At 39.0% G+C, this 17,988-nt stretch overlaps 1 protein-coding gene across 3 annotated transcripts in view; it reads left to right on the top strand.

Annotated features, from left to right (window-relative positions):
* ARHGAP10 (Rho GTPase activating protein 10) overlaps positions 1 to 17,988 on the top strand; it is a 337,104-nt gene that overhangs the window by 117,349 nt on the left and 201,767 nt on the right. For 2 of the 3 annotated variants that reach the window (XR_011648553.1, XM_058284486.1), the window contains exons 5-8: positions 3,026 to 3,127; positions 7,645 to 7,755; positions 9,404 to 9,508; positions 15,241 to 15,370. Coding sequence is in view for 2 of the 3 variants with exons in the window: in XM_058284486.1 (XP_058140469.1) it covers positions 3,026 to 3,127; positions 7,645 to 7,755; positions 9,404 to 9,508; positions 15,241 to 15,370 (448 nt within the window). In the remaining variant the exon portion in view is untranslated. The remainder of the gene's footprint in view (positions 1 to 3,025; positions 3,128 to 7,644; positions 7,756 to 9,403; positions 9,509 to 15,240; positions 15,371 to 17,988) is intronic. The other variant, XM_058284541.2, reaches the window with a different exon arrangement.

Below are 17,988 nucleotides of genomic sequence, written 5' to 3'. Positions count from 1 at the left end.
CATGGTGGCGTCTTCTCCTTTCTCTTCCTGTTTCCATTGATTTCCTCCAGCTCCTTGCTGCTTCCTGTGGCTTCTCTATGAGGCTCCAGTAACAGGATTAAGACCCCTCCTGACTGAGGCTGGCTGTGCCTGAACTGAAATAACCTTGTCAAAAGGTCCTATTTACAATGAGTTCACAGCACAGGAATGGATTAAGGTTAAGAGCATGTTTTCCTGGTGTACATAGTTCCCAGCCACCTATGCTTTACTATTTTTTTTTTGCAAGTGTGGTTTTTAGGACAGATTGCGAGCTGACTGCCTGTGAGCCATATTTCACCTGTATATATAAATTTTTTTAGGCTCACTCATGCTGTTAAAATAAAAACCAAACCAAACCAAACCAAAAAGAACTTGCCCCCATTTAAAAATCACTGGGTTTTCTGCTATGAAAGAAAATTGAGAAGACATGGCTATACAGGGGCTCCATCCCTACAAGGCAAAATGTGTTGAAGCTGAATTTTGGCTGCTTTCCCCTTAAGCTATCTGGGCTATCTGGTTTGCCATTGCTCCCAGGTTCCTCGTTCCGTTTTACTCCCAGGTTGCCTTACTCTTTTATTTTACTGCCTGGTCTAGACTGAGTGTGAGTTTGTAATGTCAGTTTTATAAGAACAATTTTCACACTGTGTTTAGCTTGATCCTTGATGGAACTTTTAGACTGACGTTGCTCAATTTATATTTTATATGTATTTCCTGTGGTTCAGTGTTGAAAAATGCTCCATTCTTTTTTGAATTCTACTTGAACACAGTCCCCTTTAAAAATTGTATTATTTCAGCACAGAGTCACATGGCACAAAAAACAATAATATTCTTTAATGGCATTAAGAACAAATGCGGGACAAAATAATTTTCTAAGTCTTAAGATTCAAAAACAAAACACAGCAGCATTTGTTTAATATTCGACCATGTATGAACAAATTTATTTCTATTCTAATTGGTGGGTGGAATGTTGTTTCTTGGCTAAATTCTTTCTTCACAAAATCTTGATATCATTATTTTCTTTCATTCCCAAGTTTACCCACATGCTAATTTACATATCCCACTATTGCTGAGTTTGCTGGGTGTTTTGACTGCTGATTTCAGCATCACTGCTTTCTTTGTCCCATTTTGTGGTTCAGATCAAATCAAGTGAGTGAGTAAAAATGTTTTCAGTATTCCTGGCTAAGTACAAGTCTGTAAAGATAGTAAGTATTCTTACTATAGTATCTTACTTTGCAGCAATCTTGTAGTAAATATAGAGGCATGACTTCTCTTCTTCCTGTGTTAGTACCTAAGAAACTAAAGTTCAGAGTACTGTGCCCCTGTTATAAAGTCACACAGTAATAAGTGGCCAAAACTAGAATTTGAGTGTTCTGACACTTAATCCAATGTACATACATTCCACAATATGAATTTTTAAAAATCGTGTATATTTTGAAGTAATGTGCATATGTGTGTTTTGGTTTATTTTCAGTTAGTTGCTAAAAGTTGATAAAGAGCATAATTATGAAAAGTAGAAAAGAGAGTAACCATCTAATATTAATTTTATACCTTAAATATTTGTAATTTAAAAAACTAGCACATAAAGAAAAACATGTGTTGTGTCAATGAAATACTAACTATTAAGTAGAAGGTTAAAATAAAACTTCCTGAGTTTTACATTTCTTACTCACACATAAGTGAATCATAAAACCATAGAATTTTAGGTTTGGATCTGAAAACAAGCTAGTATAAATCCCTGATCTTTTAAATAAAGAAGCCTAGGTTCTTTGTTGTCAAATGACTTCTTTGAAGTTACGTAGCTAATTGGTGGGTAAACTTGGAATAGCAATGGAAGAAACTCCAGTTCCTGAGGTTCTCAGCTTGGTCAGTTTGGGGATTAATTCAGGGCCTTTAGATGGGCTGGAGAGGACAAAGTCTCTTTAAGGGCCTAAAGAACAGTTCGTAGTCCCATTTAGTGGAAAAAAAAACCCCAACATTCAGAGAGATAGAACTAAAGTATTTTGTTTAATCTCTTTGCCTAATAGGAAAAAAATCAAGCCAGAAAAGACTAGAATATTTCATTATTTTTGCTTTAGAAAAAGAAGTTGGAGAATAGGGAACAGATTGTTCCTTTCCAGGAGGCGGTGAAGAGTTAGAGAGATTTTGACAACAAGCGGAACATAGTGCGCTCTGATTGGTGATCAGAAATGTTTATTTAATCTACTAAATTGTGAAATAGCTACAGAGAGAGAGTGAGTCTTCTTTGCTCCTAAAAATTTGGTTTTGTGTTTTTAAACAAAGCTGTACCGAAAGGAATGTAAATGCTAGTTCTAGGCTAGCTATGCTAGTTCATACGTGAGATATGTTTGTAGTATTAATCAAAGAATAAGTATGTCAGTACTATTTTGGACCAGTTGGCTAATTGATACATATTCCAAATAGTGTTCTAGAAATCATTTAAGGTTTGGGAATGTAGATGACATTTCTGGACAGAGGATTTTATTGTTGTGTTCATATGTGACCATTAGGGAAAAAGATCTTTCCCAAGATGGTTTTCCCAGCTGTGAGTGTTGTTTTTATTTTTATCTAGACCAGAAATTATTATCCAGTTTTAGAGGATTTCATTTCTGTGCCAAAATCTGCAGCAAGTTTGCTCTTTTAAGCTTTATGTTCCACTTATTATGATTCTTTTTTTGTGAGAGATGAGTGACATAAAACTAATTCTTTACGTTGAGGAGTATGAAAAATAACTCAGGTTGGGAAAAAGCCCATTAAAGGAAAAAAAGAAAAGATAAATGACTTTTGAGCCCTAGTGCAGTCTTAGTGACTTTTGAGCCCTAGTGCAGTCTTGGTGATTAATAACCAGTGTCCTGGCTACAGATACATTTTTAAGATAACTTCATCGTGTTCAGTGGTACTTTGTTTTATTTTCAGGGTTTTGAGCTTCCCAGAGCAGTATTAACTATGTGTATGCAGTTTTTTTTTCTTTCTATTTAATCATAGGTGCCTGTGTTTTTCTTATTTATAGGAAGAAAAAAAGAAGTTTGACAAAGAGACAGAAAAGAACTATAGCCTAATTGATAAACATTTGAACTTGTCAGCCAAAAAGAAAGACTCACATTTACAAGAGGTATGAGGTATTCTTTTCATTTTTCTTTTAATTTGTTTCTAAAATTTAATAAGCTGGGCATGTCTTTTATTTTTTAACGTGCTATTGTTTTGAAAACTTTCCTTCTTAGGTTATATAGAAATGGAAAAAAAATCAATAGGAATTGCCATGAAATAAGGAAAAAAGACTTCCTGTGGAACAAGACATAAGCTGATTAAAATATGGTGATTGACTACATTCATAGTAGTCAAATTTTTGGTTCAGAGTATTTTTTTTAGCAGGAACAATAATTTTAACCAGCATTACTGAAGAGCAGATATATAATTTCTTTTTTTTTTTTTAGATTTATTTATTTATTTAATTCTCCTCCCTCCCCCGGTTGTCTGTTCTCTGTGTCTATTTGTTGCGTCTTGTTTCTTTGTCCGCTTCTGTTGTTGTCAGCGGCACGGGAAGTGTGGGCGGCGCCATTCCTGGGCAGGCTGCACTTTCTTTCGCACTGGGCGGCTCTCCTTATGGGGCACACTTCTTGTGCGTGGGGCTCCCCTACGCGGGGGACACCCCTGCGTGGCAGGGCGCTCCTTGCGCGCATCAGCACTGCGCATGGCCAGCTCCACACGGGTCAAGGAGGCCCGGGGTTTGAACCGCGGACGTCCCATGTGGTAGACGGATGCCCTAACCACTGGGCCAAGTCCGTTTCCCTAGATATATAATTTCAAAGAATAAATCTGTTAACTGGTTTTCAAGATTTCTTGAAGAAAAGATTTGAATTTAATAAGCTCATTCCACTTTAATGTGAAGGCAGCTTTAGTTGTATTTAGTGCTGAAGATTCAGGAAGTTCCACTTCATTGGAAAAAGAGCACCTGCTTTACTTGTGTTAATAGACATTAATTTTGTGGAGGGAAAGCCATATGTAAGTAAGGAGAAAGGAATTGCTATCTTATCTTGTATTTTCTTCTCTAAAAATCCCCTGCCACTCTGCCACTGTTGTTTACAGTTTGGCACATACACTTTCATTGAATGTAACACTGAATGTAGTTCTTAGGGTCTTAGACCCATCCCATAAAAGTGTGATTTTCCACATTTGTTTGTTCTTAAACAAATAAAGAATCTGGGTGTAATCTGCTGTTATAGTAGTTATTTATTTCAGTAGCATGAAAATGACACTAACAGTATTGACTCTAGTATAAACTTGGACCATATTTACCTGTCATTTAGTTGTAAACCCTATATATGGACGTATTTAGTCTATATATCTAAACATCTGCAACATCTGATTCTCTTGTCGCTATACCTTTGAATGTTATTTGAATGGTGTTTGACAGTTTCTAAAAGAGAAAGGAAAGGAGGTTTTACATCACTTAATCCTCACCGCCATAGTGTAGGCGTGAACAGCTAGGGCTCCACTCTCTGTTCCACATTACATAGAAAACCATACAATTGTTACATGGGCTTCTTCAATTCTTCCCTTCTGCCAATTTTGAAATGACAGCTGTTGCTTTTAAAGGCTCTCAGTCTTGATGCTAGCTATTTTCTACCTCTCTTCTCCCTTATCTCTGTTTTTAGGCATTCTGAAGAGAATTTTCACACTCCAAGTAAATTTCCATCTCCACTTTATAGTTTAATTAGGTATCTCATTTTACATGTTGCTCAGGCAAAATCCTTATTCTTCCGTGGCTCTTGCTGTCAACCCCCCACATCCAATCCGTTTGCATGTCTTCACTGCTTACAGAATATACCCAGAATATGGCTGCTTCTCATGACCAACGCCACCACCTCCCACCTCCACCCTGGTGCAAGCTGCTGACATCTCCCACATGATTACCGTAAAGGTACCCTAACTGGTCTCCCTGCTTCCGCTTTTTGTTCCTACAGTTTATTTTCTGTCCGGCAACTTGAGTGATCTTTCATGTCAGTGTTCTTCTCCAGACCCTCCTAAGGCATGCCTCCAGAGGCCTCAGGGCCCACGAGAGCCTATGTGATCTGCACCCACCCCTGCTCTTGCCTCCACCAATGCCAGCTGCCTTCTCACGCCACACTTGGGCAAGCATATTCCTTGTTCAAGTCCTCTACATTTGTTCTTTTCCCTGCCTATTATTTTTTTTAACCCATAGCCACATACCTTGCTCCTCCAAATACTTCAGATCCCTACTTAAAGAATACCTCATTAGACATATTTTTCCTGACCATCTTATTTTAAATATCCTTCTTCCTCTGCTTTATTTGACACACGATATATTTGTATGTGGCTTTATATATAACACATGATATATTTGTATGTGGCTTCTTCCACTAGAATGTAAGCTCTTTGAAGGCAGAAATGTTGTTTTTACTCAGCACTCTGTTGTCACTGCCTAGTATTGTGCCTGTCATGGAGTGGGTATTCAGTTAATATTTGCTGAATCAGCAGGTGCTTATATTATGTTAAGCCAGGGCTTTGGCAATTTCCTGTATCCCCAAAGCTATCTAAACTCAGATCAGGAATTTGAATAGAGAACCTAAAAATAAATAATATTTCACCTAAAATACATATTCTTTCCTTTCTTGCTGTTTGCTCTGCATAAACATTTGGAATTCTACTTCAAGCAGTCTTCTAAAAATGAGTTGGTGTGTGTGTGGGTGCTTTTTAACAGGAACAAACTAGATTTGATCCTCATTACGTTTGGCAATGGCTAATGTATTGCTGATCTTCAGTGAATTGAGTTGAGGTGCTCAGGAGATTAATATTGCTCTGAGTGGTAATGTACAAAAGCACAGGAACTTCTATAATTCATTTATTTTCTCCGTTTGCTTTGAATGAAACAGGAGAAAAATTATGGCAGAAACCAGGCTGGCTAGTTTGATAATTCTGTCAGAACCTTTAGCTGTAGCTGTACGTTTAACAGGCACAAGAGCTTATACTTCCATTCACATCTCTAAATTTTCTTTAATTTTTATACTAAACATTTATTGCACATTTGAGAAAATTCCATTTGTGTTTTGAAGTATGTTTTTCCTTCCTGAGTAGCCAAATGATACTATTTCAGCATAAAAGTGATTGGAGAAGTAGATCCTTTGAATTACTTGATGTCAGGCTGATCTGTCAGTACATACTACTGGTAAGAATGGCTGGAAATGAGATGATCATCAAATTGAAACTGCATGTTGGTTAAAAAAAAAGTGACTTCTGCTTGGTGTCGTGATTGCTGTTTAGATTGAGCCAGGCTATAGGAAATCATTCTCTGCGCTGAAGGCACAATTCGGATGTCCATGGCCCTGTTGTAAGGTGGGGGTTATTGATGATACCAGGGATTCTGGTGATTTACTTGTGCAGCACGTGGCACAGCAGTCCTGGACACCATGAAGTAAGAGGGTGGTGATGGAGGTGAGTCTGCAGCGCAGGGATAATCACTCTAGCAAGACCAACCAGGAGAATCTGCTCAAGTCCAACACCGACTTGGTAGTTCTAACCCTGGTAAAATTCCTTGAAGGAGTTTCCCAGTAGCCACATACTGAAGAAGCTATTCTTAACTCTTCATGTCTTCATTTTATTAAATGCCCAGCAAAATTACATCATCTTCTCTGGGAGTTGTACCTTTTAACTGCTGGTGGCTGGACTATCAAGCCTGGTCATTAGAGGCACAAAAAATGATTCTGAGGAGTTTTAGACAGAAATTCTCATTTTGGCTTACTAATACTCTTTTTTATGATGTTTAAGTATTATTTCACTTACAGAAGCGTTTGACACCAAAAAATCCTTCTACATGTTCGATAAGTACTTTTAAAAGCAGAACTAGCCAGGTTAGGAAAACTATTACCTGTGGCTTGTAAGAATGGTTTCTAGGATGAGAAAACATTTGCCGCTGTGCTTCTGTGGAACTGTGCTCCTCTCCGGTTCCTTTATAGTTAGACAAGACCAACTGGAACCTTGCTCTGGAATAGCCTCGGGACCATCTGGTGCTCCCTTCACACTCAGGACATCAGACAATGTGAGGGATTAAGCGTGTGGCTACTTGGAGATGGGCCTCCAGCCCTGACCTGTGTCTGAGAGCCGGGCTCTTGAGGTGGAGCCATTGCCGCCACTTTCCCAGCTGCTGCCATCGCTCAGCATGCCAAAGTAACTGGACTTTCCCCCAGCCCCTCCCTCAGGCAGACTTCATTCTCAAAAGATTGGTTCATTTGAAATGATATTTATGCGATCTTCATTCTAAGAACATGGTTCAACTCTGTGTCACTGCTGGTTGGTGTGAGTTTTTCACGAACAGAGCCTGACAGGTCTTCAAATTTTGGCGTTGACCTTATCCTATAGAGCAGAGGTTGGCAAATTTTTTCTGCAATTCTCTTTGTAGACTGTATGTTTCCTGTCCAACCACTCGGCTGTGCTTTTGTAGGAGGAAAGCAGCCATAAGCAAATGGACATGGAGGTGTTCCAGTAAGAGTTTATTTACAAAACCTGGCAGCAGGCCATATTTGGCCTGTGGACTGAAGTTTGCTGATCCCTGACATTGAGTATCACTTCTCACTATCTCCAGTTTGACCTGCTGCAATTCTTTTAATATAGGCAGATATCCAAGTGGAGCAAAATCGGCAACACTTTTATGAGCTGTCTCTTGAATATGTATGTAAACTTCAGGAAATCCAAGAAAGAAAGAAGTTTGAGTTTGTGGAACCTGTGAGTATTACAGCACGTTGTTCTGCTCCAAGATTTTTTGCAATATAAAAGAAGAAAAATAGGAATGTTTTTCTTTCTAAGTATAATTTTATGATTGACAGAGGTCATAGTGTGTAAGCAGGAAGAAGACATCATAAATTATTGAGTGGACGCAGATAGCCAGGAAGTTAAGGAATCACTTATAAATCAGTGGCTCTTGGCCTTATTGGCACAGAAATGTGATTAATTATGTTCAGGTTGTTATACACTGTCGTAGTAGACTCAGTGCATTTCCTGCTACCCTAGCTATAGCTCCACTGTTTTTAAAACGTCCTCTGAAAAGAAATTTTTTTTTGGATATGAGTAAGAATGGTGGTGTTTATGGGATTACCTTGATTGTACTCAAGTTTGCTTTTACAACAAGTAACCAGTCGAAATTCTGGTACTTTAGACATTATTGGAAACATATTACTTCTAACACAACTCACAATGTTTATGGGAATGAAAGTTGAGAACTAGTGTGTGGAGCATTTGAAACTATTTTGTGATACACTCTAGCCTTTCTTTATATGTGTTTTAGAAATATGATTTTTGTTTGTACTTATATAAATATTTTAGAGTAGCTTCAGATAAATTTATCTTCTGAGTCAAAATGTAAAAGGTATTTCATACTGTGGTTTTAGCAAAACAAAAAAATCAGTGGAAATCTTGATTCTCAAGATTTTTATTTATCTTAATTTGAACCTTTTTTGCAAGTGATTATTTTTAAACAGCTTTATTGAGATGTAATTCACTCATTTTTTAGTGTGATTTTGAGAAGTAAAAAAGTAAACAAGTAACAATTAATTAAAAATTAGCTTTCTTGGAGCTGTGGTCCAGTTGGGGTAATAAAATTAACCTAAATAAAGCAATTAGAAAACAATTAAATCTCTTTAAAGCGTTCTTTCTATGTGAAGTAATAATGTTTGCCTATGTTTATTGAACATTTACAGTGGGCAATCATTATTCTAAGTTCTTTTCTGTGTTCACTTAATTCCACACAATAACACAGTGAGGATATATTTTTATTATCCCATTTAGCAAATAAGGACATTGAAGTCAAGAAAGCTTCAGTAATTTGTCCAAGGTCACGTAACAAGTCATTGCTGAAGTTGGGAATTGTCTGTAGCTGGCCCTCTGACGTCAGAGCCTCAAATTGCAAAACCATTATAGTACTGCATTTTGAAGAAAATAAATTTCAGGATTTCCTTAGCTCTCATCCCAAATCACTTAAGGCCAAATCACTAAAGGCCTTTTGAGAGAGCCTTTGGTTCTTTGATTCTCCAATTGAATGATACAGTATTCATTATAGTCTAAATGTGTATAGCCATTCACTTGGCAAAAGATGACAAATGGATAATTTTCAATTCCATTTTTCTTATAAAGCATACTATAAAAATTGGCTAGCAGCGCTGATATTTAAGGAAAAATCACATGTCCTTCCTTTTATGTAAGACTCAATAAATAATATGTAGTTAAGTTTGCATATGAATTGGTTTCCTTTCAATTATTTACTTCATATAAGAACAGTGAGATGAGTGGGAAATACTTAGCTGTTTTTCACTTTTTTGATTTTCTTTCTTTTTTTGGGTGTGTGCGTGCTAATGTCACTTTTTCTTCTTTGTCTCAGATGCTGTTGTTTTTTCAGGGAATGTTTACTTTCTATCATCAGGGCCATGAACTTGCCAAAGACTTCAATCACTACAAAATGGAACTACAGATCAACATTCAGAATGTAAGGAAATGAAAGGTTTCTGGTATAAAAAAGATGTTTGAAATCAGTGTATTTTTTTAAATCTATTTGGTCTATAAAGTCTTAAACTAAGACCAAGCTCAACTTCGGTACTGAGAAACTGAGGATGTGTTGCCACCTTCTGGTCAGTTCTTGTATAACAAACTGTTCTCAGGTTCATGGAGCTTTGGGAAATTCTGCCACCTGACGGCGGTCCCTGCCCTTTCTGGGTGATTCTTAGTATAAGCTTTATTAAGTAGTTAAGTCAGCTAACAAAAGATCACTCCACTTCAGACTTCAGACGTTTAACTTAACAATGATCTAAATTTCTTCTTGGTTAACTCTGTATCTTATTTTGATTTTTAGTTCCCAGATTAGCTTTATGGTTCATGTGGAATTTCTTCCCTACATTTTCTGCACCTTCACTAATGTACTGGGTGTTCCATTTGCTGTAGGACTTCGTTATTTTCTTTTGGATGATGTATGATTTCTGTGAAATCTTAGAGATTTAGAAGAACTTTACCTATTAAACATAGTGTAATGTATGGAATTTTGATTAGAAGGTGGTGGATGCTTTCTTCTCAATACGTGAGTTGATTTTGGAAGCATCCCCATTTAAACGCTATTCAGAGTTATGCTTAGCATAATTTGAGACCTTAGTAGAAATCTAGTTGATGGTTTTGTGACAAACTCGTAGCACATACTGAAAGCTATATCAACAGAAGGACTGGAATCTGGTGTTTGTTGCCTGCCCTTCAATATCTCAGAAACTTAGAGATTGAGGATGAGTGACTTTTGTGTAGATTTTCTTTCTAAAGGTTTTCTATGGTTTCCTAGACTTGGGGATGTTGGGCATGTAGACAATGAAATCTCTTGTTTTTTGTAACTTGTGTCAAGATTTTGATTTTTGTGTCAAGTATTTGGATGGTCAGCTGGGTTAATGATTAATAGGAAACTTGAGTAGATTTTTAAAAAATGATATTCTGGTCCCAAGACCAGTGAAAAGAGTTATAAAATAAGTGTTATAACTGTAATGTAAAACAAGTTTTTAATTCACCAAATATGTATGTGCAGATTGGTCAGTGTATTTGTTTGCCAAAGGGCTGCCGATGCAAAGTACCAGAAATCTGCTGAGTTTTATAAAGGGCACTTATTTGGGGGTAATAAAGTCCCAAGGCCTTAGAAAGTCCAACTCAAGGTACTATAAGAGGTACTTTCTCGCCAGAGTCAGCTGCCATGCATTGAGTCAGATGGTCGCTGATCTCTGCCTGGCCTCTCCTTCTGGGCTTCCTCTCCCTCCCCAGGCTCCCTGGGCCCTGCTTCTTCCCCATCTCAGCTGTAGGCTGGCCTAGGGCTTGTCTCTCAGGGCTTCCTTTTTCAGCTGCAGACTGTCAGGCAGGTGACTCATCTGTCCCTGTGGCCCCAGGATCAAACACGACAGAGCTCTCCCTCCTCCCGTGTATCTTCATGAGTGCTTGTATCAGCCCACCAAGGGGACAGGGACTCAATCTGAGTCATGCCCTACCGACATGGTCAATCAAAACCCTAATCGTAAAGATAATTTAATCAAGGGCTCCTCACCTGAATCCAGTATAATCAAAGGGCACCACGCCCAGAAGAATAGATTAGTTTACAAACATAATCTTGCTCTTTTTGGGATTCACAAACATAATCTCAAACTGTCACTGTTAGTAACCACAAAATTGTTACTGTAGGCAGAATAATAGAATATTTAGACTATTGTGATATTTCAGAACACTTGAAGGCAGTAGAATAGAGTGCTGTAAAAAGGACTATTAGATAGTTAGAATATTAGATTATAATCTTGATTTTTTTTTTTACCCCCTCCCACCAACTGGCTGTGCAATCCGTGAAAGCAGCTTTTTCTGTCTGGACCTTGTCTGACTAGTGCTGGGCTGACCTGGACAAGTACCTCCAGGGAGGTCTGGCTATATAATTTGTGGGGCCAGTAAAAATGTTGATGCGGGGCTCTTTATTCAAAAATTTAAGAATTTCAAGACAGTGACAGCAGAGCATTAAACCAAGCATGGGGCCTTCTGAGCACAGGGCCCTGTGTGACTCAACAGGTTACATGCTTCTGACCCAGCCCTGCCTCCAAGTCTGCGATAGGTGAGGGTAAGTTGGTGTCACCTGGGGGCTTTGGTGATACCATCTGTGCACAGCCTGTGTGCAGGTACACTTATAACACACCAGTGATGAAGGGGGAGTGTCTGATTATAACTTTACTCTGCATAAACCAAAATAATTACAGAGAGTAAGTATTTAAATGTGGATAAGTGATACTTGGTCATAAACACTTGCAAGCAAAACTTGAAGACAAGCAATCATTTGAAAATGCTTTACGCAGTGACCTGTTTAGTAGCCTTCTGAGGTGGAGTGGACATCACCTCCCAGGGTCCATAGGATGGAGGAATAAAATATGGATTAGAGTGGACTTGCTGGTATTCTACTATAGAACTGTTGTGACTCTAGCAATGGAAGAAACTGTATCATTGATGTGGAGACAGTGGCCACCGGGAGTTGCTGAGGGCAGGGAGAGGGAAGAAGAGAAGTGATGTGGGGGCATTTTTGGGACTCGGAGTTGTCCTAAATGATATTACAGGGACGGATGCTGGACATTATATATCCCACCATAACCCACTGAATGGACTGGGGGAGAGTGTGAACTACAATGTAAGCTATAATCCCTGCGGTGCAGCAGAGCTCCAGAAGGTATTCACCAAATGCAATGAATGAGCCACAGTGATGAAAGAGGTTGTTATGTGGGAGGAGTGGATGGGGTGGGGAGTGGGGTATATGGGAACCTCTTATATTTTTTTAATGTAATATTTTTTGTGATCTGTGTATCTTTAAAAAAAAAAGACAATAAAAGTAAAAGAATTAATGGAAACTGGTTAACTGTACTTAGAGTCACCTTCACCCTCTGCTGCCTTTAATGCTTTGTTTCTGGGTAAAACTTAGTGTGACTAGCTCCACCCCTCCGTCCTCTTCCACTTCCTCTGAATCTGTAGACCTCTGCTTCATATCAGTCAAGGATTAGCAGAGTAATCCTCTGCTACGCCTAATTCACCAGCTTTGTAGACAAACTCAGATGTGTCTGAATTTCAGCTTAGTCCCCAAATTGAACTTTCCTTCTCCAAAGATGTGCTATGATAAAAAGATGCCATTTATAAGGCTTAATTTAAGGTTGGTTTGTTAGGAAATGTTATTTACCAAAGCATATAAGGAAAGGAAGGAAGACAGGGCAGCTTGGTGTTTCATTGGTGTTACTGAGTGTAATACCAGAGACCTACCCCTTAGGTTTTTGGGAGCATCGAAGCCCTGTGAAGTGCCCCAAATGCAGTAGTCACGGGGCAAGTATTCAGTCGATGCTGTTTGTAACATTTATAGGGTAACATTATTATTAGAGCATATCTTTATGAACACCTGGAAATTGCTCGGTTCTGCCCATTCTACTGATTCCTGTTCACATTAAAAAATACGCTTCTTCCCTGATTCATAATTTATCTAAAAATGGTACGGGTAAAACTAGATAAACCTTCCCTTCCCTTCCCAGCACAGAGTCATAGCGTCTGAGGAAGTGGGACAGTTAGGGGAAGAGGGGTAACTGCCTGAGGTGTCTGCAGCAGGGCAAGCGGGGTGGGTGGCGGTGTGTAGGCAGAGAAAAGGCATGTACAAGAGGCGGTTGGAGAACTGGTGAGATTGGTTACATTGCGCAGATACATTCATCAAGCAAGTAAGTACATATATTGAGAAAAATGGGAACAAGCTTTCTCACTGAGAAGAAATGTACAAATTTGTAAAGTGGTAGACTAAAAACAGCCCTAAGGTAGATATTGCATTGGAGTTGGACTTATTAGTAAGAACGCATAGGTTTTTTCTTTGTTTCCCTTTCCCTCCCCCTCCCCCGCCCTGCTGTTTTTGCTGTCTGTGTCTATTCGCTGTGAGATCTTCTGTATCTATTTCTCTTTCTGTCTCCTCTTCTCATCTTTCTCCTCTAGGATTCACCAGGAGTCGATCCTGGGGACCTCTGATGTGGAGAGAGGTTCCCTGACAATTGCGCCACCTCAGTTCCTGGTCTCTGCTGAGCTTCAGCTTGACTCTCACCTTTGTCTCTCTTTTGTTGCATCATTGTCTTGCTGTGTGACTCACTTGCATGGGCACTCGGCTTGCCGTGCGGGCACTCATGGGAGCACTCAGCTCACCACGCAGGCACTCGGCTCGCTGTGCAGGCACTTGGCGCACCACATGGGCACTTGCGTGGGCACTCAGCTTGCCACATGGGCACTCACGTGGGCACTTGGCTCGCCACACAGGCACTCAGCTCACTGTGTGGGCACTTGGTTCACCACGCAGGCACTGGCTGGCTGTGCAGGTGTGCTTTCTCTTCTTTTTCACCAGGAGGCCCCAGGGATTGAACGGGGTTCCCCCCATATGGTAGGCGGAGGCCCTATCACTTGAGCCACATCCGCTTCCCCATAGATTTTTAAATGTACAGACAGACACAGAAGTAGTGCTGTATGAATGTGAATGAGTGTATAAATATATATGAGTGACTGTATTGTATACATGCATATAGTTCCTAACTCTTCTGAGAAGACCTAGAAGCAATAATATCCTCTTTGCTAGGACCCTGCACTGTGCCCAGATATTTGTTTCTAAATTCTGTCTTCTACAAGGGCTCCTTTGGGGAAAAGGTTGATTCTTGGATGAGTTCCAACCTCTTTGTAGCCCTGTACTTTCTTCAAGTACATAAATATTTAAAAAAAAAAACTGTTTTAGAAATAGGTCTCTGCAGATCAAATCTTCACTTTATGATCTACATTTATCAGATTCCCCAACCCCCTAAAAGTATTTGCTGTTCTACTTTTTTTTTTCTCTTAGGACTCTTGGTAACCCCTTTCATTGAGAGAGGAGACATTTTAATATGTATATACTGGCAGTTTTTGGTATTAATATGTTTATTTTTGAATATGGATGAAAGAAACGTCCAAAAACATGGTGCTGACTCATCACAATTGCCATGGTAGTTTTGTCACTTTGTACATCCATTTTCTGTTTGACAAAGATGCTGGATACGAAGTCCTCTGGGTTTCAGAAACTTGATTTGTCTCTTCAGAGGTCAAAGATATTATTTCTATTAGGTCGTTGAGGTACCCCACCACCCACTTCCTTCTTCTGGGAAGAAATGTCACTTTTGAGTGTAATTACCATGACCTGGCAAAACTGACACTTGTAATTATTAGTTTACAAAATAATTTTCAGATTCTGAGTGCTTAGGCATACTACTAGTATAATAGTAATGAATTGACTCAGATTTATTATTGCAAGGGGATGATTTCTCAGGTAGAAATTTTATGATCTCATTTTTTTTCAAGTCTAAGAATTTAATGATAGTGTGAGACCTGAAGACAGGAATTCTAATGTTGAATAATAGAATTATTCTTGTTGTTAGAAGTCCAAAAATAAACTACATTTAATTACCTTGGCTTATACTCCTCTATTAGCTCTTTTACCAGCAATTTTTTTGTCTTGGAATAAGCATCTCAAGAAGAAGACATTGAAAAGGTGGGGGTATTTTGAGAAATTTTTAGAAAAATTTTACAAATTTCACTACCATTTGATTATCCAGAGATTTAAAAATGTGAATGAAAAAAAAAAAAACTCACGTGAGAAGTTAAAAAAATCACATTTACATGTTTTATCCATTTCAGACACGGAATCGTTTTGAAGGAACAAGGTCAGAAGTGGAAGAACTTATGAACAAAATCAGACAGAATCCCAAGGACCACAAACGAGCAAGTCAGTTTACAGCAGAAGGCTACCTTTATGTACAGGAAAAAAGTAAGAGGCATTCAAATGGTGGCTGAAAGAGTGGTTAAAAATCCTAGTTATTTTATAATGCTGCTATTATTAATCTAATGACTATGGCATCTTTGGGATAATTATCCTGACCACTTTCTTTGCTCCCTCCTTTCTTCGGAGGCATATTTTGCACATTTGGGGAGAACACACTCCTGCTGTAGAGACTGGACAGTGTGGTTAGGAATGGCTGGGAGCACCCTGCTCCTTGCACCCCTGCTACATCTGCTCCACACACTGGCTCCTTGGAACTTGCTTGTTAAGGGAGCCAGAATCTGGGGTGAGGCTGAACAACAGGCAGGCATGAAAGGGTGTTGCTATTCTTTTTCATGGTCAATATATTTTCCCTCCCTTCCCGTACCCCTATCCTTATCAGAGATAGGCCTACACATACATCCTGCCCCCTCCCCACACTGCCCCTTACTCTCCTTCAAGTTACAGTCAAAGGGAACGTATTTCTATTTTTCCTTCCCATCTTTTCTTTCCATATTGATATGGGATAGTTCAGATTTTTAACCAAAATTATCAGGGAGAGTCCAGATAGCTATAAAAAATATTCATAGATAGCATCCTAACTTATTTCACAGAAGTTGTTTTTTTTTTTTTTTTTTTTTTTTTTAACACTGTTGCTGTCTTAGTGAATATACAGCACATGGGCATCCTTTATTTTGAAAACTAAGGGACCCTGAAACTTTTTCAGACTTTTAACAGTTTGGTCCTTTTTTTTTTTTCCCCCATTAGCAAATCTCTTAAACCATAGTTTTTCAATTGGAGAACATTATTGCTAGTTGTAGAAATGAGAAGAATATGAAAAGCTCTCTGTATTTACTATTTTTCTTCCTTACCCCTTGATGGTAATTAGAGTGCCTTATAATTGTTAGTTCTTTTGTTATGCCTGGCTAATTTGCAGGATTTTCAAAATGACCAATTTAGTAGCAGAGAATATTCAGTGAACAGTTAGTGATATCTGTGTTTTTGAATTAAAGTTTATATTGTAAGCAGTCAGCAAAATAATACACTTTTTTTTTTCCTATCTGGTTTGTGTCATTGTCTTTTTGATGCCTCTCGATGCAAGTCTGGGACAACTTTTTACTTTTTCTACTAGTAGTTCCTGGGGATTGAACCTGGGTCCTCCATATGGGAGCTCAATTACTTGAGCCACAGCTGCTTCCCTTTACTTTTTCATTTGCTCTATTTTATCTGGGATATCACAGTCTTCACTGATCATGTAGAGCAGTAGAGGACATGGCAGAACTCTGAAATTTTCCTTAGTCTGAGTTTGTTTATTGAATTTGAAAGAACAAAATTAAAATGCAGATTACAAACATGAGAATGATAGAATTCTTTTTATTATATGCCCATGTGAAAATCACACAAAGCTTTAATTTTTGGATAGATTAGTAACTGTTGTTCAAGTTATTGGCTTTGAGAGGAATTGAGCCAGAGCTAGCCAGGAAAAACCAACAATAACAATAGTGGCAAAATTTTGTCACCTACTGAGTGTGGGGCTCTGTGCGATAGGCACTTTATACAAGTTACTGCCTTTAATCCATAAAACCACACCATCAAGTATAAAGTGCTATTACTATCCCATGTATGGGTGAGGTAAGTGAGGCTTTGAGAAGTAAATACTGTTTCTAGATCACCCAGCTACTAAATGCTGGGATTTCCTGGTCTGAGACTGGCATCGGTTTGCACCCTCTCTCTAACGTTTGCCTGGAGCTCACACAGGTGTGAAGGAGCATCATCAGCCTCTTTCCTGAGTCAGGTGGGTGTGAAAAGGAGCTGATGGCTTGGAAAGTGGAAAGGCTTTGAGATTTGAGGCTAGAGCCAAACTTCATTTGGCATCCTCATTTCTCATGGCTTTGGTCTAAGCTTAAGTTTCTTTAGATTATAAAGACAATAATGTACCATCCCTGTCTGAGATTTTGCTTTCCTTAGTATTAAGTGACCTATCTGTGAATTATTTTTGTGAACCAGAGAGCACTGTACAAATGATAGCTGTTTTTTTTTTTTTTAAAGATTTATTTCTCTCCCCCTCCCTGTCGTTATCTGCTCTGTGTCCATTTGCTATGTGTTGTTCTGTGTCCACTTGCATTCTTGTCATGCTGCACTGGGAAATTGTGTTGCTTTTTTTGCTGTGTCATCTTGCTCCATCAGCTCTCTCTGTGTGTGGTGCCACTCCTGGGTGGGCTGCGCTTTTTTCATGGAGGGCGGCTCTCCTTGTGGGGCACACTTCTTGTACGTGGGGCACCCCTATGCATCACGGCACTCCTTGTGCACAGCAGCTGTGTGTGTGGGCCAGCTCACCACATGGGTCAGGAGGCCCTGGGTATCAAACCCTGGACCCTCAATATGGTAGGTGGATGCTCTATCAGTTGAGCCACAACCGCTTCCTACAAATGATAGGTGTTTGTAGCACATATACCAGTGGTTGCTGAATTCTAGTGTTTGGACTAATGATGGTCTGAGGTGAAGTTTATGATCATCTAATAACCCCTTTCTTCCCCTACCCCAAGACAGTGTAATTAGCTTTTCCGAAAGCTACCTGCATTTCTTTTAAACTACTCTTTTTCCTCCCTCCTGAGTTTGTCCTTATT

This window comes from Dasypus novemcinctus, chromosome 1, assembly GCF_030445035.2.
Source record: "Dasypus novemcinctus isolate mDasNov1 chromosome 1, mDasNov1.1.hap2, whole genome shotgun sequence".
In the NCBI taxonomy this organism is placed as follows: domain Eukaryota; kingdom Metazoa; phylum Chordata; class Mammalia; order Cingulata; family Dasypodidae; genus Dasypus; species Dasypus novemcinctus.
This window is presented reverse-complemented; position numbering and strand designations above follow the sequence as displayed.